This window comes from Megalopta genalis, chromosome 10, assembly GCF_051020955.1.
Source record: "Megalopta genalis isolate 19385.01 chromosome 10, iyMegGena1_principal, whole genome shotgun sequence".
In the NCBI taxonomy this organism is placed as follows: domain Eukaryota; kingdom Metazoa; phylum Arthropoda; class Insecta; order Hymenoptera; family Halictidae; genus Megalopta; species Megalopta genalis.
Window position 1 is genome coordinate 12,117,017 of NC_135022.1, and position 27,468 is coordinate 12,144,484.

The 27,468-nt window shown below is 46.0% G+C and overlaps 1 protein-coding gene across 5 annotated transcripts in view; it reads right to left on the reverse strand.

Annotated features, from left to right (window-relative positions):
- Positions 1–27,468, reverse strand: part of pum (pumilio) — a 200,083-nt gene that overhangs the window by 124,203 nt on the left and 48,412 nt on the right. For all 5 annotated transcript variants that reach the window (XM_076524726.1, XM_033469604.2, XM_033469603.2 and 2 more), the window contains one exon: positions 27,056–27,410. In XM_076524726.1, the coding sequence (XP_076380841.1) occupies positions 27,056–27,410 (355 nt within the window). The remainder of the gene's footprint in view (positions 1–27,055; positions 27,411–27,468) is intronic.

Sequence of the window (27,468 nt, forward strand, 5' to 3'; positions counted from 1 at the left end):
CTGAATTCTAGGGAGTCGTTCGCAGGGCATTTCCAGAGATTGGCCTGCGGAGCGTCGTTCTTGCATCGGCAGCGATCGGACCACGCCCAATTGTTTGCACGGGAAATGCGTTTCTGGTCAACCGTAGCATCCCGCGACGAGTCGGCCGGACAGGTTTTCTCCCGCGAGATTCTAGCCGTGGTCTAATTATCGTCGGACTCTAAAGAGGAGGTCTCTTTAATCGATAACACTCGGTTTCAACACGTTTCTTTTCTTCGAAATCAATTCTGTCCCCGTAGAAATTATAAGCTTCCGCGAAGGATGCGAAACGAGATTGAGAAACGACCACTAAAACGTGTCCTAGCTGAAGTACTTTATTTGTGGGAGACCTAACAGAAAGGTCTGACTTATTAAATTGACGGAAAAATGATTCTCCATTACGAGTTCAATTATAAACATTGTGTACAACGAGACCCACAATAAGTATAGTTATATCGGAACCTCACAGTACATACATAGTAAGCAGAAATAAATGATACAATATAATAAGATTGCAGCGGCTAAACTTTATGTATATGTATGTACTGTAAATTCTCCCTAATTAGCGCTCAGCTTGGAAAACAAAAATGAAGCCTTGCGGCACATTTTTACAGTTGTTGACAATCGGAAACTAATAAAAAGCGTGTACCTCATCTTCCTAAATTGTCCATTTCTGTGTGTAAAAACTGAGCGTCAATTAGAGGGAGAATTTTCTGTATCTGGATTTGTAGAATAACCTCTTTATACAGGTTAACGCTGCTCCGCAGTAAAAAGAAAAACAACGCTAATACAAAAGATGACAAAGCAAAGTAAAAAATAAAAGAAACAGTAAAGAACACGAAAAAATAAAAAATAAAAAGCAAAAGCTATTGCAGGAAAATAGGAAAAAGAAAGCGAAAAGATAATCGATGCGAGTACATGTACGTTTAAACACGGAGATAAGATTAGAATTGACTGCTCGGACAGGAAAATTGATTTGTACGGTAATCCATCGTGTCTTCCTAATTTCATTAGCGGCCGCGAAACACAGGAATGCGGGGAGTGCAATTAATGTCATGCAGCTTGACTTCTCTATCTTAAGTCGGATGAAAATAAAATACTTGAACGTGAAGAAATTTTTGAGTCGATCGACGCGGCGATCGCGGCGGCGTTAACCACTTTTTAATTAGAGAAAAGCACAAATGCTCCGTTGCTCGGCGCGCCAACGTTCCGCGTGAACGAATCAAGCATTCGAAGACGGAGGCTCGATCGGATAGCGAGTATATACGCGGCTGCTGGGATCGGGTCGGGTCGGATCGGATCGGATCGATGTCTGGGACTCCGACGGGCGATATCGCGGATGTATCTCAATCCCGGCTGGGATCGGATCTGCGGTTGAGAACCTCTAGATTCCGAGGGATGGACTCGCACGCGAGCTCGCGTGCTAGGTGCCAGCTAGGTGCCCGGCTAGGTGCCCTCCTCGTCCTGTCCGTTTCTGCTTGCCTAGGTCCTTCTCTCTCGTCGACCCCTTGCCAACCCTCGTGAAACACGGCAACCTGCCCGCGCACCCTAGGATCTTTTATCGTAAGAAAAAAATTTCCAGCCGAACGCGGCATGCGTGTAAATATAGTCGACGCGGCGTTCCACGCTCGTGAAGCGTTCGCTCGCTCGGCTGACCTATGCACATGCACCCGTGACGACGGTGCAACAAACGGTGACCACGCGCGTTTCCACCGGCCGGCCGTGTCCTCTCTCTCTCTCTCTCTCTCTCTCTCTCTCTCTCTCTCTCTCTCTCTCTCTCTCTCTCTTGCTCCCTGAGACGCGCCGCGGTTTTAAAGCGCCAGAAGCGGCGAAGGCGCCGCTGAGCGCCGATCGAGCGGCGCTCAGAATTTTCCACCCTTTGACTCTCTCGCCACGGTCCTGCACCGGAGCGAAATTCTCCGAGTGATCGATAGATACGAGCCGATCGACGTAAACATCGAAACTGCCGGATCAAAGTGCTCTCGCTCGTTCTCAAGAATCTTTATTTATAACGCGGCCGCTTTCGTCGAGCAATCGATGAAAATTAATTTTAATCCAACGGCGCTCCGCGGCGCGCTCGTGCAATCTCGCGCTCGGTGTCTTTTATAGATCGCTTGGGAGAGTGCTCGTCTTTCCGGAGAACGCCATTTTTCAAGGTCGCGATAAATTGCCCGGCGGCCGCGCACCGGGCAATCTCGAAATTTCCGAGGGTTTTCCACGCGAGCACGCCGCCCGCCCGCCTAATCTCCCTGCGAGCGGGAAACGTACGGGGGACCGACGATTTATGAAGAGCCTCGCGGGGCCGTGCCGGCGAATACGGCGACCGGCCGGCGCGACGATCGGATGCGTTAAGGTCTCTCCCATCAGCGGTAATAGTTGCGCGACCCGTCGTCAGTGATTCTTTGCCGATTTCCGCGCGGTTCCCGGCGCGCGCTAGCCGCGGACCGAGAACAAGCCGAGAGAGGAGACCGGCCGCGCGCGGCGCGTTCTCTGAGCACCGCCGGCCGCGGAGCTTGCACTTGGTCACGATTTCAGGGCGTTTCCTTTGTGTTTCCACGCTCGAGATGAGGCGGATGTTGTGGAAGGAACGGGCGAGGAGCGGCGGGGGACGCGGGCCAGCGGCCTGCGGGCTGAAGGGCTGGAGGTGAAGGTGGAGAGGTCACTTGAAGTTGCTTTCTAGCCTAGATTCGACTACTCCGCGGGTGATCCGAGGTTTTAATTAGGATCCACCGGCCGAGGAGAGACCGCGGATCCCCCTCCCCTCCGGCCCCGCGAGCTCCGCCGTCCGTGCTCCGGCGCAGCCTCTAGTTCTTCTAAGACTAATGATCTCTCTCGTTTCATTAATAACCACCGGGTTAGCCAAGTGTCATTTTCGTCTTGAGCCCGCGCCGCATGACAAAGCAGCGTTAAGCACCGCGGATTCTTAACGGTCCCCGGGCCGTTCTGTGTCCCGGTGGCACGCGTTAATTGGGCCTCGTCGGCGAGGGCCCCGCGCGAGAGCCCGCGGGGACCGGTCACGATCGACTGCTGCTCCTCCCCCCGCCCGTGGATCCCGCCTCGATCGAGCTCTGGATGATAGATGCGCGTCGAAAATACACGGCTCGCGGTAAACAGTTTCTCGGGATCGATGCCTCGGGGCCAGGAATTCCTCGGATAATCGAACGCTTAGTCGTCCATCACGGATTTTCCGCATGGGAACGACAAGGAGATGCGCGGAGAGAGGCGTTGCGGTAGCAGCTACCGGACGCTCGTTATGCCGGATCCACGCTCCTGTTCGCAAACAGCTCGCTGGCGGCGTGAACGATTTCGCGAACAGCTCGGAAAGCGATGGGAGAAAACTATCACGTGTGGGACAGTTTTGTTTTTAGGAAAAGATAAGGAAAACATTGAACGATCCAGCTATAATTCTAGTTCGAAACCTTCGAAAGATTCGAGTACCATCTACGCTTGTGCTTGTCTTATTTTTTAGTCTTTTAAACTTATTTATTTTGACGTATTGATCAATTGATTGTACCGAATGGGACAGTGTAACGAAATAAAGTAAACTCGGCATTTATCTTACAAGAATTGTAAATACAACGTTACGAGATCAATGGAGAGAGAGAGAGAGAGAGGAAAATATGACTTTTAAGCAGACAGAAAATCAATTGTCTGCGATAACTACGTGTCATCTGGTAGCGGCATTAAATTACGTGCGATTGCATGTGCGCGAGATAGTTGCGAAACAAGTATAATTTCACGATAAAACGATTCATAATTTTTGAGATAATGGCGATGTCCCGTTCGATGGTGCTTCTTCTCTGCATCAAAGGGACCGCTCGCGAGCTCTGTCCGGTCGTTCGTAACTGACCATGAATTCAAAGCTAACAAGCTTGCAACTGCAATCTATTTATTATATATTCTGCAAGCTATTCGCGTGCTCTAATGTGAACACGCTCGTGTTTAAAGGCTGCGAACAGCTCGCGAAACGTTCTCTTCGGTGTGAACCCGGCATTGCGCGGCCGAACCGACTGAAAACGTCGCTGAAACTGTTCGCTGCTATTTGAAAATGGGGGATAAATGGCCGTTTAGAACGGCGATAGCTTGGAACAGCGACCGCCTGGATCGTTTCTTCGAAACAAAATTTGACAAAGTCTGTGCGTTTCGTCAAACTTGGTAATTTTCAATACGACAAACATGGCGTCGCATTTGAAGGGATAGAGCGGCGAGGATGCATCGAGCTTAAAATCAGAAAAACCTATCTCAAAGTAGAGATTTCAGGCTTTGATTTGAAAACAAAAATCATGATCCTACGATGAGTTCTCGCGGAGTTATCGTCAATCGAATCTGGCCAAGTTTTATCAAAAATTCGTCGATGCTGTAATTTTGTTGAACAGTGTGAAATAATTTTCACGATATAAATTACAAGCCGTCTATCTTTTTCTTTAGATATTTTCATAACGTAATTATTGAACCGCAGATTTTATGCATCTCTGGCAAAATTCGATAGTTACAATTTGAAACGGTGCAACGATTAAAAGCATTTTAACCCTTTGCACTCGATTGGCGACTCTGAGGCACCGTTAAAATGTATGATGTCACGTTCTAAAATAATTGTTACAGTAGCAAAGCTTAGATTTAAAAAGATTGTTAAGACCGTAATCGTTGCGCGAGTCGCAAGAGTCAATTTCATATGCGTAAAAAATGCACTTTGTCATGTAAAATAAAATTATTATAAGTCAGAAAAATTATTTTAGATTTACGGTTGAAACAGCTTCGAGTGCAAAGGGTTAAAATGTCTATGTATGATTTTGCTATTTGGTTTCTATTTCTTTGCAGTTGTCAACTTTCCCTCTGCCTAAAAATCCGCGGACCAACAACTATATTATATAAAACAGCATCACAATGGAATCCGAAAGTCTAGATGCAAACTTTGAGAAAAAGAATCGCAACGCATCGTTGATTTACGTCGCGAAGGAACCCGAGACATTCTAAACCCCGGTTCAACTTCGAGTTCCCGAAAACTCCTGACCATCGGTGCTCGCGAAAAGGGCGCTCGCGCCGCGAGGAACGGTCTTCCTGGCTGGAATAGCACATTTTTCTGACAAACGGTGGCTCGTCGGTCTCGAGAGGGCACCGCGGTCTACACCGACGAATTTCCACGAACGCTGGCCATGACCTTTCCTCGGCACGACCTATTAACAGGCGCAGAAGGCGGCGGGGTATCGCGCGGGTAATTTTCGCCTCCGGGGAAATAATCGGCCCGACACACCAGCCGCGTACCCGTGAACACGGAACATCGGGGGATACCAGCCAGATACTGGCCGGAACGGCTGGAAAAAAAGCCGGGTTAATAGCTCTCGAAGGGAAAGGGGATCTTCCCGATCCGCCTCCAGTGTTCCCTCGATTTCCTCGCTCGCCGAGGGGGGGAAACAGTCCAGGGACATCGAACGTTGCGGGGGCCCTGCAGAGATAGTCTACGGCTATACTCGCGGCAATAATCTTCTCCGACCGCCTCGCCGCACGTCCGAATCCCGTAACTCCTTTCCTACGTCACACCGCCGATTCCTTTTTCACCCTGTGCGGCCGCCGCGTTTCGCAACCTCCGTTTTTACTTACCGGTTACGAAGTATTAACCCTTTGCAGTCGAAGCTATTCGAATTCGAAATCCAAAACATGATTTCTGATCTACGGTATTTCTATTTTATATAATTCATGGCGATTCATGCGTATGAAATTGAGCCTATTGACAAGTACGATGCAATTTTAATCGTTTTTTTTCAAGTATAAAAGAGAGTCTGATGCTCTTAGAATGATTTTGAAAAATAGTATACCAATTTTTAGCGGCGCCTCGGAGTCGCCATTCGAGCGCAAAGGGTTAAAGGCGCCTTGCTTCCCCCGAATGGGGTGCTTCAAAGAAACGATTCCTCGTCGAACATCGACATCGCGGAATCGTTTTCAGCGGAGGAGGCATTATATTTCAGGAGCCGCGCGGAGACGAGTTCCTCGGTCTCGAGCTCTTTTCGGCATTGAACGCGCCCGCTTCCAAGCCGCATATTCAATCCAAGAGTTCGATATTTTTCCCGGCCGCTTCTCTTCTGGATTGACCGTTTCAGTCGCAGGGGCATTGAGAAAAAAACACGGTCGAAAAACGCCGAACAGCGCGACAGCGCTCGTCTTAAACAAGCTAGCCGTGTTCGACGAGTATACTCGTCATGGAGAAGTGGCAGTATTTTGTGTCATGACGAGTATACTCGTCGTGCGTAAAAAGTTGTGGTCGTTGGTTATTTAAATTGTATAATTTTAGTGAAAACTAAATAATATATTCTCAAATTTCAAGATGATTAAAATATTTTGAGGCCAGGTTGGAATAAAACAAACAAAAAGTATGAATAATTATGTGAATAATTCACGATATTGGTGCTGCACGCGATGAAAAGGTGGCGCCACAGCTAACCGGTTAATACGAATACTATTGATTTATAAATATTTTATATTTTGTTCAATCAAAATTATTCAGAAGATAACAGTGAAATACAAAATGTGTTAGTTGTATTCTTCGCATTAAAAAAGCAGTCCTGTGATGCTCGTGCGTCAGTGAAGTTGAGCTCGCTACTTGGACAGTCTGTGATAGTTGTTCATAGCGTTGAAATGTCCTGGGACTTTTCGATAAAAAATCTAAACAGCGCGAAACAGCTTGGGACTTATAATAAATATAACCCTAGAAAAAATAATACAACCCTAGAACTCCTAAAGGAGGGGATCCACGAACCCACGAATCGAAGAATTTGGAATTGGATTTATTTTCCTTACGATGTTTTCACGTTTGCTATAAAAACCACCGAGAACGAGAAAAGCAATGGGACACAGAGCGAACGATTAAAGCGAACGATTAAAACGCAATGAGTTTGTCGAAATCTAAACAGACGTGTGAGAAATGCAACGATCATTCGTGCAGGAAACTATAGTCCGCATTTTATGGCATTAGTTTATTTTTTTAGATTCGTCTAAATCGATATAAATTCAACGAAAAGTAAACACAAATTAAGTAAAAATAAATTCAACAAAAATACTACTCAAAAACCGTAGAAAGGAGCGCGGATTCGACGAAACGGAAGCATCGCGTAAAAGCAAGAGGCTCCGGAGTTTTAAGGTTAAGTTGCTTTATTACCCGTGGACAAACGTGCTCGCGGTTCTAATTCCTGCGTCGTTTCTCGTTTCGTTTAATGACATGCTGTCGGGACCTGAGCCGATAACAACTTCCACGTGCATCTCGATCGACCGATCTCGTTTCGCCCGCATTGACATTTTCCTAGTTAACTGTAAAATATGCCCGCAACAAGGACAAATAATAAAAATAATAACAGTGCTTGTGCATCCATCGGGACAACTTTTCCATCAAGATCAGGAAACCAAAAGGACAAGAAGAAGAAGAAGAACAAGAAGAAGAAGAAGAAGAAGAAGAACGAGCAGCAGGAAGCTAGTTCTCAGTGTCTAGTTTCTTTTACTCATGAATATCGGGTTGCGCCCAATGAAGTATGACCTTGATAGAAAAGCAAGGAAACCGTGGACCCCCCCGCCCCTAAGCGGTCACAGGCGTCTCGATCAAACGGGTCCCCTTGCCCTGGAAACTGGACCGACAACTCCTGCAGCCGAGGAAAACTCGTGGAGCCACGTCTACGAGGACCGAGATCTTTCCGCTTAATTGCTGAGACGCTCGTCTCTTCCAGGAGACTGGTCTCTTCCGAGGTGGGAGAGGGTCCTTTGACCCCCCCCCCCCCCTTGCCCCCCTTCCATTTGGTTTCCGCGTCGGCGAACACGCCACGCGAGAAGACACTTCCATAAACTTCGAGGATGGAGCGCCTTCTCCCCGAACTGTTCGAACAACGAGCCTCGCCAAAAAGAAATCGGCACGTTTCTACTTCGTCGTCGAATTCACGAAGATACGTCGTCGAAAATATTGACACGCTGGCACCGACATACCCACGCTATCAACACTATGCCGTCCGGTGGCAGCACGCTGGTGCCATGCAAAAAAAGAAATTTTCAGAGACGCGTGCTTGTGCAGACGTTAAAAGGCAGCAAACTAACTATAGCATTGTGCTGATTTAACTAAGAATTAAGTACGAAAATTCTTGGATGACGTATCTTAATTTTAGGAATTTATATTACCGCCATCTTCGAAATTTTTTCTTTTTTCAATCTAAAATTTCCAAGCTATTATGCCGGCGTCAAACAAAAGAATCGCATCTAAGATCTGCGGACGGCATAGTGTTAATACTAGGGTTAGGATCTCTAATTTAAGAAGATTCTCTTCGAGGAAAACACGTGCGAAGTTTTCGTTCACACCTCCTTAACACTAGGTTTACGGTAACACTAATTTTTTAAAGCCTAAATTTTTTAAAGCCTTAATTTTTTGTAAGCCTTAATTTTTTTAAAGCCTTAATTTTTTTAAAGCCTTAATTTTTTATAGCCTTAATTTTTTTAAAGCCTTAATTTTTTAAAGCCTTAATTTTTTAAAGCCTTAATTTTTTAAATCCTTAATTTTTTTAAAGCTTTGATTTTTTAAAGCCTTAATTTTTTAAAACCTTTAATTTTGTAAACCTAGATTCGAAGATGCATTTATGAGTTATTTATTCAATATAAATGCAACTTGCAGTAAATATTACAATAACACTGGTTAAAAAGCAGAATGAACGTCTTATCGCTGCTTTTATAAACTAATAAGCTGCCTTCGGTGCTCCGTAAATCTTGCGTTAAAACGATACAACTTCCTCAAAACAGGACTAAACAACTTGAATTTTTTGGAAGCATCGGAGCGACTAAAACGACTAAAATATTCTCCTTAACTTCGCCGTTATTTCGAGCCTAGGTCGAAACTTCGAAACGATAAGTTTCATAGATCTCGTCATAACTTACACGTAAGCTGCAAACCTGTGAGATTATTTTATCGAGAATCGAGAACGAGAGACGTAAAAGAGAGTTATGAATGTGAATGAATTACTGATTATGGTAATCGCAGTGCACGTCAAGCTTGATGAAAGACGTTATTTTCAATCGGTTGAATGTTTCAACTTCACCGTTACTCGAACGAAATTATTATAAATCCGACGCACAAAACGTCGAGCTGTGCCACGTATCGGCTATAAACGAAGGGAGCCAGGTGTATTAGCAACACAAGTTCCGGACTTTTTCTAAAATCCAATTACCACCGGCGAATCGATTTTGAATTTAGAAAATTAGTGGAACACGTCCGCGGGAACGCCGGTGATTCGAGGAGAAAAAGAGGGCGCGCGACAGAAATTGGGTGGAGCCCCGGCCGACGCGCCCTTTTAATTACTTTAAAACTAATCGGCGTGGGCTTTCGATTAACGCGGACGTGACGCGCGACGCGACTTGGCGCGGATCGAAATGAAACGGAAGGCTTGCAAGCCCGACAAATTAATTGCTGTTTAATAAATCTGTTGCCGGCGCGAGCTGGCCGACGAACGTACGTACCAACGAGCGAGCGAGCGAGCGAACGAGGTTCGCAGAAGGTCTATCGGACCGAGTAGATTATGCCGTCTAATTGGAGTGTAGCCTTCCGATGAAAGCGCGGTGTAATTGGTCGAGCTAAGGAAATGGCTCGCGCGCTCGCATTCTTGCCGTGGCTAATTGCTTTAACCTCTATCACGCTACTCCGCCGCGGATTGCCTAATTCGAGTTATTTCCGATTAGCCAACACGGTTGCACCCCGTTGCTGCAGGTGGCAGCCGACGTTGACTGCCACCTGCGTACACCACGACCAACTAGGGCAAACACGATGCTGGGCTCGACCGATGGAAAGATCGATCGATCTTCAACGAATGCACACACGCCATCGCGCCGCTTTCGTTTAGCGCCGCGACGCGAACTGCCGCGCGAAAAAACTGCATCGAAAGATGAATCGAAAGACCTCGCAACGCGGTTGCACCGTCCGTGGATGCATGTTCGATTCGTCGAAAGTAGAGCGCCGTTCTAATTCGTTCACTGTTTCACGCTTTGCAAGTGGTGCGGATGAAAAAGAAAGAAATATTTAGACTTTTTTCAGAGTGCATCGCGGATGCACGCGTACGAAGCGCGAAGTCTATATTCGACTTAAGCCTGAGATTTTAACCGTTTGCGTACCACGAGCCACTTTTGCGCTCTTCAGATTTTGTGTCGAGAAAAGCTAGGGCATTTGACCCGAACAGACACGACTTACGGCCCACCCGAAATTTGTCGAAACGTGCTCAGTCTTTCGGACGCGTGTATACGTCGCGCGTCGCATCGCTGTCGGTAATCCAATTAGCATTTTGTTGTTAACTATTCTAAATTAATAGTATATATGTTTTCATTCGTAACGTTTTGTTTTATGTTTTACGGCTTTTTCCGACACACAATCGAAGGAGCGCTGTCGCGCTCTCCGGCGCTTTTCGGCACACAATCGAAGGAGGGCCAAGAAGCCACGCCTACTCGGGAATGGTTCCCGCCTCCTCGAGACGGAAGGAGCAAGATCACAGCGGTTTTCGACCGAATTTAAGGATATTACCTTGTTTCGGTAAGAATTAATCGATATTATTATAGAATTTTGTTATTACTTTAATAACATAATCGAAGGAGCGCTATCGCGCTCTTCGGCGCCTTTCGACACATAATCGAAGGAGCGCTGTCGCGCTCTCCGGCGCTTTTCGACACATAATCGAAGGAGGGCCAAGAAGCCACGCCTACTCGGGAATGGTTCCCGCCTCCTCGAGACGGAAGGAGCAAGATCACAGCGGTTTTCGACCGAATTTAAGGATATTACCTTGTTTCGGTAAGAATTAATCGATATTATTATAGAATTTTGTTATTACTTTAATAACATAATCGAAGGAGCGCTATCGCGCTCTTCGGCGCCTTTCGACACATAATCGAAGGAGCGCTATCGCGCTCTTCGGCTTTTTTCGACACATAATCGAAGAAGCGCTATCGCGCTCTTCGATCCTGTTTTTTCAGAACCGTCTGGTACGCAAACGGTTAAAGCAGATTTGCAGACCCGCCGCACGCTAACGACTCCCGTTGTCGTTCCACGACGAGTTGTTACGTCGAGTCTCAACGATCCCTCCGAACGGCCGCTAGCACGCGTTCTACTCGCGCAACTTCGTCGGGATCGGCCCAGAACCTGCACGATATTTCCATGAAAAGCCGTTTTCGCGCACACGAGGAGCCCACTTCTTTCCAGCGCATCGACCGGGGCGCTTCAATCTGAGAAGAACTTCCGAGACGTGGAACAAACACCGGTCAGTTTCCCTTGAAATGCTCGTGGAATGGCAATGTTGTTACAATTGCTCTGCGGATTTTGTGCATTTACAATGAAAGCAGTTAGGTGAGATTTAATGAGAACGTTGAAAGAATTTCAGGACATTTTTGTGTTGTTTGTTGCAATTCGCTGAAATTATTTAACGAGGTAGAACATTTATATTTGACTCGTGTTCGTGGCGAACATGTTTGCCGATGGGAATAATTTGTATTCCGCATCGAGATTCATAGTTTAATTGACGGAGCGCTACAAGCAATTATTTCGTTGTTATTAATATGTATTTATTAACGGGCATGTTATTTTATGTTACTTCATAAAAACAACAAGCATACATTTATTCAGATTTTCAGCGATATTTATTTCAATATGTAATTACGTATTTATTCAGGTTTCCAGCGATATATTTATTTTAACGTGTGTCCAATGAAACAAATTTATTGAATAAATTCCCGATGAATATATCTTTATAATTTCAATTATCGTAAATAAGCACGTTCCGCGCCGAGCCATTCCGGCCATTGTTGCATCCAGGCGATTTGACGTTTTGACCAATGATTGATGTACCGTGCGTCATTATTAATTATTTTTCATGTTGACATTGTTCTACACTGTATTTCTCATAATGCCTCATTCTTTTCGTGGAAATATATTGTTCGGCCCGAAACTGATTATAAAGATACGGATGCTGCTTTACAGTAGACTGGTTTTTGATTCTTCTTTTTTACAGTCCCTGATATTATGAAGATATTTCTATCAGAAATTTTTCGGTCAACTTGCTTTATCGAAGTATATATTATAATATAAATCGTACGAAGTTGAAATAAATCCAATGTTATTGCACTGTTATAAAACAGTACATATTAATGTAATGTATAATGTAACATTATTACGTTATAATGTACTATTATAATGTATACTGTGTATAACGTACATGTACAAGTATACTACTATGTATAATGTACATGTACAAGTATAGTACTATGTATAGTGTACATATACAAGTATACTACTACGTATAATGTGCATATACAAGTATACTACTATGTATAATGTACATGTACAAGCATACTACTACGTATAATGTACATATACAAGTATACTACTATGTATAATGTACATGTTACATTACAATGTAATGTGATGCAACATTACATACATAAAACAATACACATAGTCGCGTTTAGGGCTCGGCAATTCCAGTGTTAATTGTTAATACTATGATTATCGTAACCGCTTAGGATCTGGGTCGAAGATCCAGGGAATAGATTTGAAATAAATCCGGCCCTAAATAGTTTGAGCTTCTTAGAAATAACGTTGCGTCACGGGGAGAGAAACATTGTGCTCGCGGACGAATAGACTGTCGGGACGAAAGGCGGCGGAGATTTGTCCCGGGACCGTGAAAACGTTCCAGGAAAGCAGAACCACGTCACCCGTATCGAAAGAAACGTTTCCCTCTCTCTCCTCGAAAGTCTCCGGAGCTTCCGTCTCGCGCGATTCGCTTAATATTTCTGTGCCGTGGGCAAGAACCCGAAAGAAAATCGTTCCGAATCATTTCCGTATCGACCACGCGCGTTTCAATCCCGTTGATACGACCGACCCGCGTCACGACAGATTTTATGACAGACTCGTGGAACTGCAGCGGAACACGATCGTGGCGCGTTCGGCAACCCCGGCCCCCGCGTTACGATTACCGTGTCCAAACTGTCGTGTCGAATCAAATCGTGCAACTCGTCGTATCGTAAATCGTAACCTAGCGGACGCCGAATGCGAATATAAATTTTACGGATTCGTTCCCATTCTATGGCACCGGCGAGATCTGAATAAAACATCCGGTCATTTTTCCTGGCCCGTCACACACCAGACCGCGAGAACCAACTTGTCTTCGATAATCGCATTCGAATCATCTTCTTCCCTGATTAGCGTCGAACCGTGTGCACTTTGGCGTTCCTCGATGGTGCGAAGAGATCGACGCTGGAATTAACCCCTTAAGTGATCAGAGAATTTCAAGGATCTCGGCTAAAATCGTCCACCGTTCCTCATCTGTTACCGAGTGGCTGGCTAAGCGAATGTGGTTTTTTATTTAACGAAAAGTTAAGGAAATAGATCGAGTAAAACTCGCGAGCTGATTTTTCTTCGGAAACGACGTAACGAACCACGACTATCAGAATCGCAGGCGAACAATATCGATGCTAGTATACAGGGTGTTTCAGGGTTGAACCGATATACCGTTTGCGTGAAAATTGTGAGAAATACAAGTCGGGTGATAACGTCTTTTCTCTTTCAATAATTGCAATGAATTGAAAATAATGTAACGATATCCTCAAATCTTTCTAATAACAGTCTCGGTAGTTGACACAAATGCATAAAATCCGCAGTCCGGTCATTAGTATATAATTTCGTTCTAAGTTTTAGTTTCAACAGGCGTTTTACATTCAACGGGCTCGTATGCAGCACGTACAATAACAACAACAACAACAATAATAATAATAATAATAATAATAATAATAATAATAATAATAATAATAACAATAATAATAATAATAATAAAAGTGGTGTGCAAGTCATTTAGTCACTTAACACTAGACTTACGGATGATTAAAAGCAACTATTTTACATTACTTTATAAAAGTAACATTGAGACATTTATTCCGATCTTTAACGAGCGTTACATCGAACAAATAACTCACAAATCTATCTGTACGATTTAAATTAAAAAAAAAAAAAAATTAGTAACCAGTCATTTTGACCAGTTCCGTAAACCCTGCGTTAAGGAGATGAAACAGTTCGTTCGTTCGCAACAGGAAGGAACGCATCATCCCTCGAAATAGTGATACCCCGCGCTGAGGCGGTTCTAGAAATTGGTCACCTCGACGTGTCGAGGGGTTGGAGCTTCGTGTGCATTACCTGTAATTATTTGAAGGGGTTCAGACCGCGGGTAAACAGGTAATAATAACATGTACGTGTTCTCCATAATTGCCGACCGAGTTCCAGAACGGCAGACGAGGCGAGCGCGCGAGTGATCTTTCCGAGGGGGGTGTGCAACATAGTTGAAAAGTCGAAGAGCCACCGGGGCCAATGGAGGGGGTGGTATATTAAACGTGGAAGCGACCGTGTCGGAAGTTCCGAAGCCCTTTCGCGCGTCGAAACTTCGATGTGGAGCAGAGCGGAGCGGAGCAGAGCAGAGCAGAGCAGAGCAAAATAGAGCAAAGCAGAGCAAAATAGAGCAAAGCAGATCAGAGGAGAGCAAAATAGAGCAAAATAGAGCAGAGCAGAACAGAGCAAAGCAGAGCAGAACAGAGCAGAGCAAAATAGAGCAGAGCAAAATAGAGCAGAGCAGAACAGAGCAGAACAGAGCAGAGCAGAACAGAGCGGAGCAGAGCAGAACAGAGCAGAGCAGAACAGAACAGAGCAGAGCAGAGCAGAGCAGAGCAGAGCAGAGCAGAGCAGAGCAGAGCAAAGCAGAGCGGAGCGAAGCAGAAACTCGCACGCACGTTGGCCGGCCACATGCCAAAGTGAGTCAGTCAGGCAGCGTGAAAAATTGGGAGGAGCCGCACGCATATACGCGGCCAGGCGAAACGGTGGAAGGTTTACCCCGCGTTCTCGGGTATGGCCGATTATGTAAGGCCCGCACCGAAAATACCGTCGCATGAGTGACAAGCACTTGGCTTGTTCGGCCGTATCGTCAGCCGATTCGAGACACGTTCGTGATTATTTGCAAAGCTGCGCGCGGAACGGGATCGATACGCCGGCCAAAACCTCCGTGCGATCTATTATCGACATCGGGACGTCCTCGGCTTCCCACGCGACTCGAACACATTTCCGAACGCGAAACGTTCTTCCGTCTCTCGCGGAGAACTCGAAAGGCGTGTGTGCGGTGGCGCGGACCCCGGAAGACGACCTCGGCCGGTACGATTTCCATAGAACAATTTCGAAAATTGACCGCGATTTTTGACAGAGAGCTGCGCTAAATCGGCGCATTTGCATAAACGTGTCCGGGGATGGTCTCGTGCCTGCGAGCGACAGAACGTTCGATTTCGCGATACACCTTTGGAGCTATCTGTCCCGTCGTGACTCTTCTCCGTTGACAGGGACACGAAGGGAACGGAGCGGAGCGCCTCTGGGAAAGGTTCGTCAAGGTTCCCATGCAACCGCGGCCGATTTACCGTGTTTCCCGCGAAGCCGGGGGGCTAACGGAGGGAGCGCGCGCGCGCGCGTGGGTGGCGCCGGCCGACGAAGGACAAGAGGAAACGAGCGTCGCGTGTTCGTCAGCCGGTCAAAGGAGCCGTGAAGCGTTTAGCGGAAGCGTGGGCGGATCGGAAGGCCGAAAAACGAAGCTGCCGCGAAACTCGATATTCGAACAAAGGGGGCCTAACTTGGAAGCTCGGCCGGCCGGCGAAGCGGTGGAAGCCGGAGAGCGGAGAGAGGGGGGGAAGGGGGGACGAGCCGCAGGCCGTCGCCCGGAATCCCTGACCGGAACTGCAGCGCGGCGGGAGCGTCGCGGTACCCTGAAGACCGTAGCCTTCGGGCGATGATACAGATTTTCATCGGAGGAAGTCATTGCACTTTATGCTGAATGGGCACCGAGTCAACAACCCGATGGCTGCTTGTCTGCGTGTGTGCACACACGCGCCTCTGCGGCGAAACACACCTTCGAGGGACCCTCCTCCTCCTTCTCCGTCCTCCTTTATCGAGCCCGGGATCCTCTTCCTGCTTTTCGCGTGATCACGAGAACCGACAGGGGGGGCCGAAGAGGGGCCGAAGAGGGGTCTCGAGCGCGCGAACGAAGGAAAGAGAGGAGAAAATCGGCGAAGGGGAGGAGAGTTCGGGGCGCGAGCGGAACAGGGAAAAAACGAGAAGGCAGGAGAGGCCGAGCGAACAACAAGCGTAGGACAAGTGGAGGAGCGAGCGGGAGAGGAAGGGAGAGCTCGGGGAGCTAAGGGAGCAGAACCGGAGCGAGAGAAACAGAAAGTTGCGGTGAGTTGCGGTGGAGGAGAGAAAGAGAGAGAGAGAGAGAGAGAGAGAGAGAGAGAGAGAGAGGGAGAGGGAGGTCTGGGAATCGTTTCATGCACTGGCGAGCACGAGCCTTCGCGTAATAACGCGATCAGAGGGCAGCCGCGTCTCATGCGTACACGCGTACACGCGCTTTTCGTCGCATCGCGGCCGTGCCCTCTCTCTCTCTCTCTCTCTTTTTACCTCTCTCCTTTCTCTCGTTCACTCGCTAGCTTCCTCCGGAGCAAGCACGCGTGCATAAACGCCGCCGTAATACGCTCGTAAGCACCGCGACCGTTCTATTTTCGCGTAAGTATTGCGCGCCGTCATCGACGCCGCTACACTGGAGTTTCGATAATCCGTGTAATTTCGTTTGATCCGCGTCTCGCTCGTACCGCGTTCCCCGCTGAAAACACGTTACGGACGTGCCATCGAACGGGAAAAATACCGTTTTCCCAACGGGTTCTCGCATTTACCCGTTCCGAAGCAACCGGGTAAATCCGCCGCAGTCTGACGAGCGATAGAACAACCAGCGAAGCTTCGAAACCTCAGATTAGGAAGTACAGAAGGTAAAACGTTATGTCCTTTTTGTGTCCAATCGATCGAATCCGGTGGATCAGAGGGATTCCCGATCCTCGAAAACCATTGCTAACAACTAAATTGCCGCCATGCCGCGCCATTGATTTAACCTTTAGTGGGAATCGAGGGCCAAGAGGCCACGCCTACTCGGGAATGGTTCCCGCCTCCTCGAGACAGAAGGAGCAAGATCACAGCGGTTTTCGACCGAATTTACGGATATTACCTTGTTTCGGTAAGAATTAATCGATATTATTATAGAATTTTGTTATCACTTTAATTGGTGTTTGTTTCGTTTATGTATGTATATTTTTCTATTCCGAAGGACTCGGCTCGTTAAATAAATAAATAGAACAGGATAAAATATATAATATTCCCTTATGCCTTTTTAACACTAGGTTTACGGAACCCGTGAAAATAACGTAAAAATGAAAATCTGTTAATTTACGATTATTCAGATTGTAGAGACGCATTTGTGAGTTGTTTATTCGATGTATCTGTTACTTGCGGCAAATATTGCAATAACACTCATTTAAAATGAGAATAAATGTCTTATTGTCGTTACTTTTATAGACTGATATAAAACAGTCGGTGCTCTTGGCCACTCAAGATTCACCCGCAGCTTCCTGATACATAAACAAAGTTCTCCTGAATGGACTTTACGTGACGTGCTCATCGGTATCCATCAGTATACATTACTCGAATGTCCCTGGAACGAGCCAGATTCTCTATTTAATAGAGAATTTAATAGAATATATCAAGAGGGACCTCGAGAGTCGAACCTCGGAACGATGACAACACAGAGAACGTTCTCCTCTTCCTTAAATCCATAAATCTGTACGACTCTCGTCATACCTTTATGGTTATTCGCGTCAATGTACATATTAATTACACGTAAATCTAGAACGTAAGTGTTTACGTGCAGTTATAAATCATGCTAACGACCTCGCAGATGACACGACCAAGCTAACATAAACAAATTTATAATAGTAATAACAATAGCAACAAAATCTCTTACTGTTACATTCGCAAAGTAATGGAAAACAGCTGCTTTTAGTGCACGGTAAACAAAGCGTCAATCGCGGCTTCCTCAATCGTTTCGTATCTGCTTCCGCGACCATTTCGTCCGCATGTTGCCGAGCGAACGCGTTTCAAGGAAACAGTACACGGTGTCCCGATCTCCATTATCAATTGGCACGGCGACCGTACACGCAACGCACGCATCCATCGACGAGTTAACCGTTAACAAGACGCCCGTTTGATCTCGCCGATGCATCTCCCGCGCGTTAATTTCCATTCCGCGGGCGCCGTTTCGATCTCGGGGCTCGTGAAAAACGTAAACGCCGCGCCGGGGGAGCCGAAAACAGACAACGATCGCGGAACGTCGCGACGCGGTAATACACGCGGCGGCGGCGACGGCGGGGGCGGAGAGGGCCGAGGGTGTCTGAACGAGGAGAGGCGGCAGCTGTTTCCGATGCGAAACGTCGAGACGCGCGCGGCAAACGAACGAACGAACGAAACTCGTGTGTTAATTAATGCCACAACCGCGGTATCCAGTTCTACTGACATAACGCGGCACTAATTGCAGAAGGGAAAAACGGCGGGGGAGGGAGAAAAAATTATAACGAATTCGTCGGGGAAACATAAACTCTCGTCGCGCTGGTAATTTTTCTATTTTTCTCTTTTTTTCGCCGACCGCCTCCACCTCTTCTCCAACGTTTTTATCTCTCTCTCTCTGCTACTACTACTAGTACTACTGGCTGCACCCCCTTCGACCTCTCCCTCCTCCTGTAAAACGAGCGCAGGGACACGCTCGATGCGTGCTTTGTGCGACATTTTGCGTTTTCATCGAGGCGTGCGGAACACGAAAAGGTAGAACGGGCGCGCGAGGAAGAACGAGATTACAGGAGGTAGGTAGCGGCGGCGGTAACGCCGCGGCAGAGGCGGCAGGAGCCCGGTCGACCTGCACACCTGTGTGCACACGCGGCTCGCTCGTCACGTGGAAAATGCGGCTACGGCCCCCGACCGCCCAGGGAACAATGCCCGCCTACGATAGCTGCACCATTTCCCGTACGAGAGCGGAGGAAACGCTCGCGATGGACGGAGAAAAAATACGAGCGAGCTGCGGACAGAGAAAGAGAGAAGCGAGGAGTAACAGAGAGAGAGAGAGAGAGAGATGGAGAGCGAGAGAGGGGTGGAGAGGGTGGAGAACGGGTTGCACGACCCGAGAGAACTTGTACACCGCATTTTCTCCCCTTTCATTTGTGATTTCCTCTTTTTCAAGTAGAATCGCGTACACTCGCCGGCACCGGCTCTCGCGGCCACCGTCACAGCCGCCGCCGCCGCTCTGCCTTTCTTAACGAACGTTGTCGCAGAAACACGCGAACAATTCGTTGACCTACGAATGAATTCTCTCCTTCCACGCCTTCGCGGCGAGACGACTACCGCGCGCTTCGGACAAGCCGACACAACCGGCGGCTTTCGAGAGTTTTGCGAACCACTCTAATCCGACGAATCGGTCTAGACGCGGCGAGTGCGAATTTGAAGCTCTGCCGTCGTTCCGTATTCTTTTTTATTCTTTTTTATTCTTTTCTATTTTCAATGTTTCAACGGGACGAACAAGCCTTTGTGTCATGAAATTAGAATAGAATGCGATTACCAGACTGCGGATTCTACGCGTTTGTGACAAAGACGCGCAAGTGGAACACAAAACTGTGCGAAAGATTAAAAAACTTGCGGAATATTGTTACGTTACGTTCGAACTGTTAGATCTGTTTACACTAGAATCACCGAACCGATATAACTGGTTCTCTGATTTTGTTACGGTTTTTGATATCGTAAACATTTTTCTAGGAGAAATTTATAGAGAAACCTTTTTATTCGAAGTTCATAGAAATCGCGAGGAGTTGAAATAAATCCAATCTCATCACTGTTATAAAACAATGTACTCTTGTTAAGAGCTCGGCGATTTTAGCGTTAATACAAATTTGTACTTTTAATTTCAGTTCGTTGCAATTTAGGCAGACAATTTTTATTTTGCATAACGATTCGCAGTCCAGTGATTTATGACAAAATTTATGACAAAAATGACTAAGCGAGGTGCAAAACTGTGGAGACAATTGAGAATATTGTTACATTACTCGCAACTTATTACAATGATTGAAAGATGAAAGGCATTTGTATCTCTAACCTGGGTTTCTTATTTTTATTTTATCTTCTCATTTTTATTTTGCATAAAGATCCGCAGTCTAGTGATAACCGTCGAGCAAACAAACAAAATGATTGATGGTAACAAATAAAACTCACTGGAAACAGAAAAAGACCAGAAGTTCAAAATGCCAGAAGTTCAAAAACAGGAAGAAGAATAATTGCAAATATCTTAATTCGATAAATGTTCTACGGGTGACGTAGCGCACGCGAAACCAAGGTTTCAAATGTGCAAAAAGACGAGAAGAAGAAATCGACAAAGTACCTAAAACGATTAGGGGTTCCGTTTAATTGGTTGACACAATTATTATTAAGGGATTCAACGACTAGAAGCGAGCGTTCTCCGAGTAACTGTGTCGGTACATACGGACGAAACCGATTGCAGAAAATCGACGGAATGGACTGGATGCCGAAGCACACTTTATATACAAATTGAACTTGGAAGATACATTTGGATTCGATCCAGCGTAACGCTCAGATTCGTGACAAAATGCTCCGCGAATTGGATCCCGGAGCAGCAGTTCGTCGTTTTTACGAAAGTTGTTGCACCGCTAATGAATTCTATTAGCAAAACAATGGTTCCGGATGGTTTCATACGAGAAATCCTTTTGGATCCCCTAGCCGCGCGATTTCGAGCGGGATGATGGAATCGATGGTTCAAGGCGAGCGATTCGTCATAGTCATCGATTCGGACAGGGTCGTGTAAAATTCAGCGGCATGTAATGCCGGGACGGAAGGTCGACAGGCCGTCGAAAGGGATCGAAATCGACGTCGAGAGAGGAGGGGGGGGGGGGGGAGAAATGTAAAATGAAGAGCGTCTCCCTCGACTTCCGGTCGTCAATCGTTTCGGCGAAGCCGTTTTTCTCGGCGGGAATGAATTCCGCGATTAATCGAGACGCGGTTTATTGTTCGCGGCGGATCTTCGGACGGACTTTGATATTTTTCCCTGGGAACGGTAGCGGCCGAACGAATTAATTAAGCACGCCGAGAGCACAAGGCGACGTCGCTGAAACTCGGTTTGCATCGGAGATAACCAGATTGGCGTACTTTGAAAAAGTTTCATGGGCTGCCGGGAGACCTTGCCTCGCCACTTAAGGGTAAAAGGCAAACCTAAATCAATCCGACGAACATCGCTCGGCAATAAAAGCGAGTGCAATGTGGTTTATACTACCGGGAAGATACCGGGATACGATAAACCGGAGTCAGCGGTGAAATTACCGAGAAAACGATAAACGTCCGAAACGGGGCACGGCGGTCTGGTGGTTCGTTTTCCGTGGCCAAAATTATCTTAACGTTGTTTCAAGGTTTACGGTTATGGTATGGCATCGAATCCGTCTCTCGACACCAGCTGCGATATTATCGAGCGAAAAATATAACGTTTGAAAAATCGAGCCGACCAACGCTGGCGCACGTTGTGAAAAAATAATGAACGAGGATCGGATTGTTCACCCTTCCAAAATCGATTCTCTCTTCCTCGTCTGTTCAACGTCGTTGTCACTCGATAATTCTGTCATTCTCACGGAGAAAATGTTACATTAATTAAAGAGCACACGGTATAGGTCGCATACGACACAGTATTGGTCTCCAGCGTCCCTGTGAAACAGTCAGCTGTCCGTGAATTAAAACTCGCGGTGACAAGCATTTTTTTTTTATGGAAAGAAAAGTATTTCTTTTTGCGAGCTTTTATATTTTAATTTGCAGAAAAGTAGTGACGGTCGCGGTTCGCCCTTCGGCCGTTCAACAATTTAAAGGATATTCGGACCGGTGAAATTACTGCATGTCGACAGAAAGAGAAAGAGAGAGAGAAAGGGAGGGAAAGAGAGGGAGAGAGACGGAAGGCATTTTGATGCATTCGCCGATAGAACGTTCGGACAGGCGCCGTAACGTGCATAAATATGAATATATGTCGGCGGGAGGGGGATGGCTATAGATCGCATGCTCTATTTTCTGAATAGGATTCGAAGTAGATGTCGAGAACTTGTCACTCGGTGATTTATACGTTTGTCTGCGCCTGAGGACGAGGTCGTTCTCCATTCCCCCACCGCCCCTGCGTCTCTTAAGCCTGTCAGGCTCGACCAACACGTAGAAAAGGTCTCTTTCACGGAGCCAGATACAAGGGAGAAGGACAAAAAGGCTAGTGTCCTAGGAGAGACGCTCGGAGACGCCTCCGAGGATAGAGAGACCAGCCAAGGTCGCCGAGTCCGGAAACGTTCCGTCGCTTTTCGCCGAATCAATGTCGCATGGGGACGATCTCGGAGTATTAAACCGCGTCTTCGATCCTGCCACCATGATGTAATCAACCTCCTTTTGCCTTAGCTTCGATTCGAAACAAACGACGCAAAGGCACCGTGTCCCGACAACGCTGCCACCACGAAAACCCGCCTGGTCTTCTATGTTTTCTGTCGCTCAGAAATTGAAGAGGCGAAGACAATTGTTTAATATTTCCTCGTTTTATTTCCATTTTTATTTATTTTTTTCACTGTTTCGTTAAATAAGTAAAATATTTCATTAAATATAGATTCTCTTGGAACTATATCCTAATACTTTTTTACCATAAAAGATATATACAAAAAGATATGCAATTCTATTTCTTCTGAATCGTGCTATAGGATAACAGAGCTTGTTAAATTGTGTAAATTTCTTTCCCTAGAACTTTTTTCTAAATTTCCCTGGAAAGAAACTATAGTCACAGCCCTTCTGTATCATTATACACAAAAGCATTGCACGTCTTGTCAATCGCTATTGCAAAGTTTTGTCTCGGTTTATAACAAAGCATTCCTTACCCGTATATATACACGAATAAATTAAATTAAATTAAATTATATTATATTATATTGAATTATATTAAAATAAATAATGGAAGCATATTCACGGGCAGTTAGTGTCGCCCGAGACGTGCATGATCTTGCCGACGCCAACGGAATGCCGTTCGATCGCCTACCAGAACAGAGAGGAGAATCGAAAATCGTAAATGTCCGCGGTTTGCCAAGTCACCGAGTCGGGATCAAAATAAATGTCACGTTGTAAATAGTTACTTTTCGGTACGAGACGTAAAAGGGTCGCGAGGCAAATAATTATAACTCGCCGGTGGAACCAAGCGGACCGGCACGGTTGACCCTTCCATGGCAACACGACGGGCCGGCGAAATTGTTCCGATATCTCTGACCGAGGCACACCGGGCACTTCATTTTGCCAAATATACAGGGTGGTCAGCAACTGGTGGTGCAACCGGAAGAGGCAACATTCCGAATGCGAAGATAATTCGGAAAAAAAAGAACAACATTTTTACGTTTCTCACGGCTACGATTCTATCCTTTTATAGCCTCTTGAATATGCCCACGTTCAAACAAAGGGGAACCATCGAGAATGTTTGATTTATTTTTACAGTCCCCGACCATATAATTCACTATTCTCGAGTCGTTAAGCCGAGTTCTCGACTCTTACGACACCGAACTTCTTTGCGTTAGTTATAATTAAACGGTGGTTTTTAAAATGTATAAGTGAAACACAGAATAGTAAGAAAAAAATTGAAGGGAGCTGAAAATGTTGATATATTAATTGCAATTTATTAAAATTGTTTAGGCCGTCTTGCAATTGCTGCAGACAAATTTGATTTTGCATAAAGTTCTACTTATAATAGAACGTCACTGGGTTCTCAAAGCTGCATCGCAAGAGCGACTAGAACGGCGAACGAGTTCAGCAAAAAACTTGGCTTCTTCAGAAGCAGCCTGAGGCATGTTATTAATTCCAATCACAGTTGGGCAAAAAGTAATCCGCTTAATACCTAATGATTTTAACTAATTCTAATTAATTCAAAATGATTCGTAATAACTAGCGAGTTATAATCGTTAATCATTAATCAGACTACTTTTTGCCCAATTATTATAAATTAGCTGTAATATCAAACGAGTTCAATCATCGATCGGATTACTTTTTGCCTAATTCTTATAAACTTGTTGCAACAACCAACGAGTTACAAACGTCGATCCATCAATCAGATTACTTTTTTCCCTAATTCTTATAAATTTGTGGTAATAACTACCGAGTTATAAACGTCAGTCATCAATCAGATAACATTTTGCTTAATTAATATAAATTCGTTGCAATAACGAACGAGTTATAAACGGAAATCATCGATCAGACTACTTTTTGTCCAATTATTATAAATTAGTTCTAATATCTAACAAGTTCAATCATCGATCAGATTACTATTCACCTAATTATAAATTTGTTCTAATAACTAACGAGCTATAAACGTTACTCATTAATCAGACTACTTTTTGCCCAACTAATTCCACTGCATCTGTTATTAAATCTCATACTCTGCAATGTTTATGTAACCCCCGCTTACGCGTGTTTCATCTGTACGATTAAAAAGGGTCCGACAGCCCGTAAATAAATAATAATAATAATAAAAAATGCAGTGATTTGCACCGGGGAGACTGTTCCAACAAACGCTGTACCCCGACCACGGCAGCACACGCTCGAATAGCCGTGTCTGTTCGAACGAGACGCGACTTCAAAAGCGAAAGGAAGTCCGTCGAGAACCTGTACAAGAGGGTTGCTCGGTGGTTGGACCGCTCGTTAGCATCAGCTGCTCGCTGCTTAAAAATAACCTCTTCCTAGCGACAAGGCACAATCGGTAAATTAACGCCGGCAGCGGCGCCCTTCGCGATGGAACACCGTCGTCCACGGACACTGAATGCCGAGCGTGGAACTGTTAACCTGTTAACCGAGGCTCGCGGTGAAACGCGAGAAACCTGCGAATTAATCGAGGTGGTGGAGGGGACACTAATTGCTAAACGACCAAAAAGACGAGTCGGCGAAAAATCTCTCGCGATCCCAAGCTGCTAAGGGGACTTCGAACAAGAATTCCCAGCCGTGAAACGAAAGCGCGTCGCAGCAGCACCGCGGCTAGGCATTAGCATATAGGCTACGTCCGTCCATCGTCTCCGAAGTGAAATCGCAACGTCGGCCGTGCGAGGCCGGCTCTCGTCGACGTACAAAAAAATCTCCGGCTAATTTCTTTCTAATTTCTTAGCCGGCGAGAAGGAAATCGTCGCGGAAGAGAAGAAGAAGAAGTAGCAACGTCTGCGACGGACGCGCGTCGGGTCCCCGGCCGATCAATCCGTTTAAAAGGCTTCGATGCGTCTTCTCCGAGGCGTTGTGCTCGACGTTTAAAGAATATTCAACGGATTGTTGTTACGTAAGGTTGCCGAGCACAGCACCGCGGGCCGGCCCAATCAGTTAATGCACGGGTTTCGCCGGGCCACTCGAGCGGGTAACCGTCGTGCGATAGTAATCGACGAGCCTTACGATGCGCGTTTATGTAGGACGGCTGCGGGCTGCGCGCGAGAGCCGGCCCCGACTGCTTTCACAATTTACGCGCGAGCCCGTTATTTATCAATTCCCGGGCCAAAATATACGCGCGAATAGGCGGCGAAACTAGGCCAGGCTTCCGATAATCCGGCAAAATCATCCCATACCGGATCCAAGAACAACAGAGGCAAGTTTACGAGCCGGGACTCTCTCGCCGCCGATTCTAATTCGAGAGCCGAGCCACCGGTTTTCCACTTAGGTCGCTCCGCGGTTATGGCAAAATTCTTTCCGCGAGCAACAGGGTTTCCTCCTCCTCCTCCTCCGTCGAAACAACGAAGTACAAACGTTCTAGCGCGAATCAGCTGTGATTTCCTCGAAATAGGTTTGTGCATTGATTTATAGGATGTTTAACGAGACTACGGCGATGCCGTCGCTCGATCCAAACAGCTAAATGTCATCAAAAATCTTCGATCCCTCGAAGCGATCCTCGAGCCAAGAATCTTCAAAGGAGCTTTGTTTGTGTCCGCCGCGTAGAGATACTAACAACACCTCTGGCGAAAAGAATTCGAACGCCTTTTAAAACGCAATGATTTGTTTAGGACTGTACTAAAAGACTCGAATGTTTTTTTTTTTTAACGACGAAGGGACTGGTTTATTGTACAATGACTAAGATACTTTCTTTTTTCGTTTGGCTAAATTTTTATTTATTGTCTGAATCTGCGACGAAAATATAAAAAATACGCTTTGTTGATCTCGGTAATTTATATTATTATTAGTATATTATATTATTATTATTATTTATATTATTATTATTATTAATACTGAAAACTTCATCGAGAGATCGATGAACCATGTTATTACTAGACTGTGGATCTTTAAGAAAAATAAAATTTGTCTATGTTAATTGCAAGAAACGTAAGTTAGTTGAAAGTGTCCTTTCTGTTTGAGTAATTGTAATAAGTTGATAATGTACTAATATTCCTAAATTATGACGATTTCGTTACAGGATTGTAATTGATTTATTCACTTTGGTCAGAAATGCGTAAAATCCGAATTAAACGAAACTTTCGTTCGTGAAGTAAATGATTGTTACTTGTAAAAAGATAACAAAATGCTACAAGTCCTACTTAATTAATACGTCTCGTTTCATTTTAAAAAGTTTCACTTGCCATAAATGCATGAAGATCTGCGATCTAGTTGTTAGTTACGAGTAATTAAGGATCGTGAAAACAATAGCTTTTTTTACATATTCCAAGCAAAAACGGATAATTTTTACGTCATCTGAGAGATTTTTATTTTATTGTCCTACCAAACAACAGTTAAATGAAAACAGAAGTATTTTAGTCGTTACATACAGTAAACTAGTTCCCCTAAAAAAAGAAAAACCACTCAAGTCAATTACTTCAGTCTTAAAAAGATTATCACGTTTTAAAAGGTGTTTGAATGTATCTCGCGAGGTGTAGTACAGCGGGAACGACTACGTACTCAACGAAATTAGCTTTGGACGGATTATGTCGCCACGCGGATCGTAGAGCCCTCCGGGTAATCCCACGCGCAAAAGTCAGCGTATCGCGCGAGGTCGGGGGTCACCGTAAAAGGACGGTGCCGTTTCGACGGAACCGACGAGAACGTCGGGGATGCGGTTAACAATAAGGTCGAGAGACTCACCTGAACATCAAAGTGAGTGGTGGTGTCTTGCGGTTGCGGAGGTCCCTGTTGCTGCTGTTGTTGCTGGGACGGTGGCGGGCCCTGCGGGGGTGGCGGAGCCTGTGCGCCAAAGAGCTGAGCCGCGTGGGAATGCGGATGCTGGAGATGATGCGTCGGCGGCGCCTGGTGGTGTTGGAGATGATGCGGAGGTGCCGGGGCGAAAGCGGCCATGAAATGCTCCTCGCTGCCCACCACATCCACCCCCGGCTTCAGCAACACCACGCCGCCAGCCCCCGTGCTCACCGCGAGGGTGGCGGCCGCGTTCTTCTGGAATTCCTCCTCGCCAGGCGATGGCTGGCGGCTGCCGGGCGTGCGACTGTCGACAACAGAAACGTACAAATTAGTCTGCCATCCTCCCTCGACGTGATCCGTTT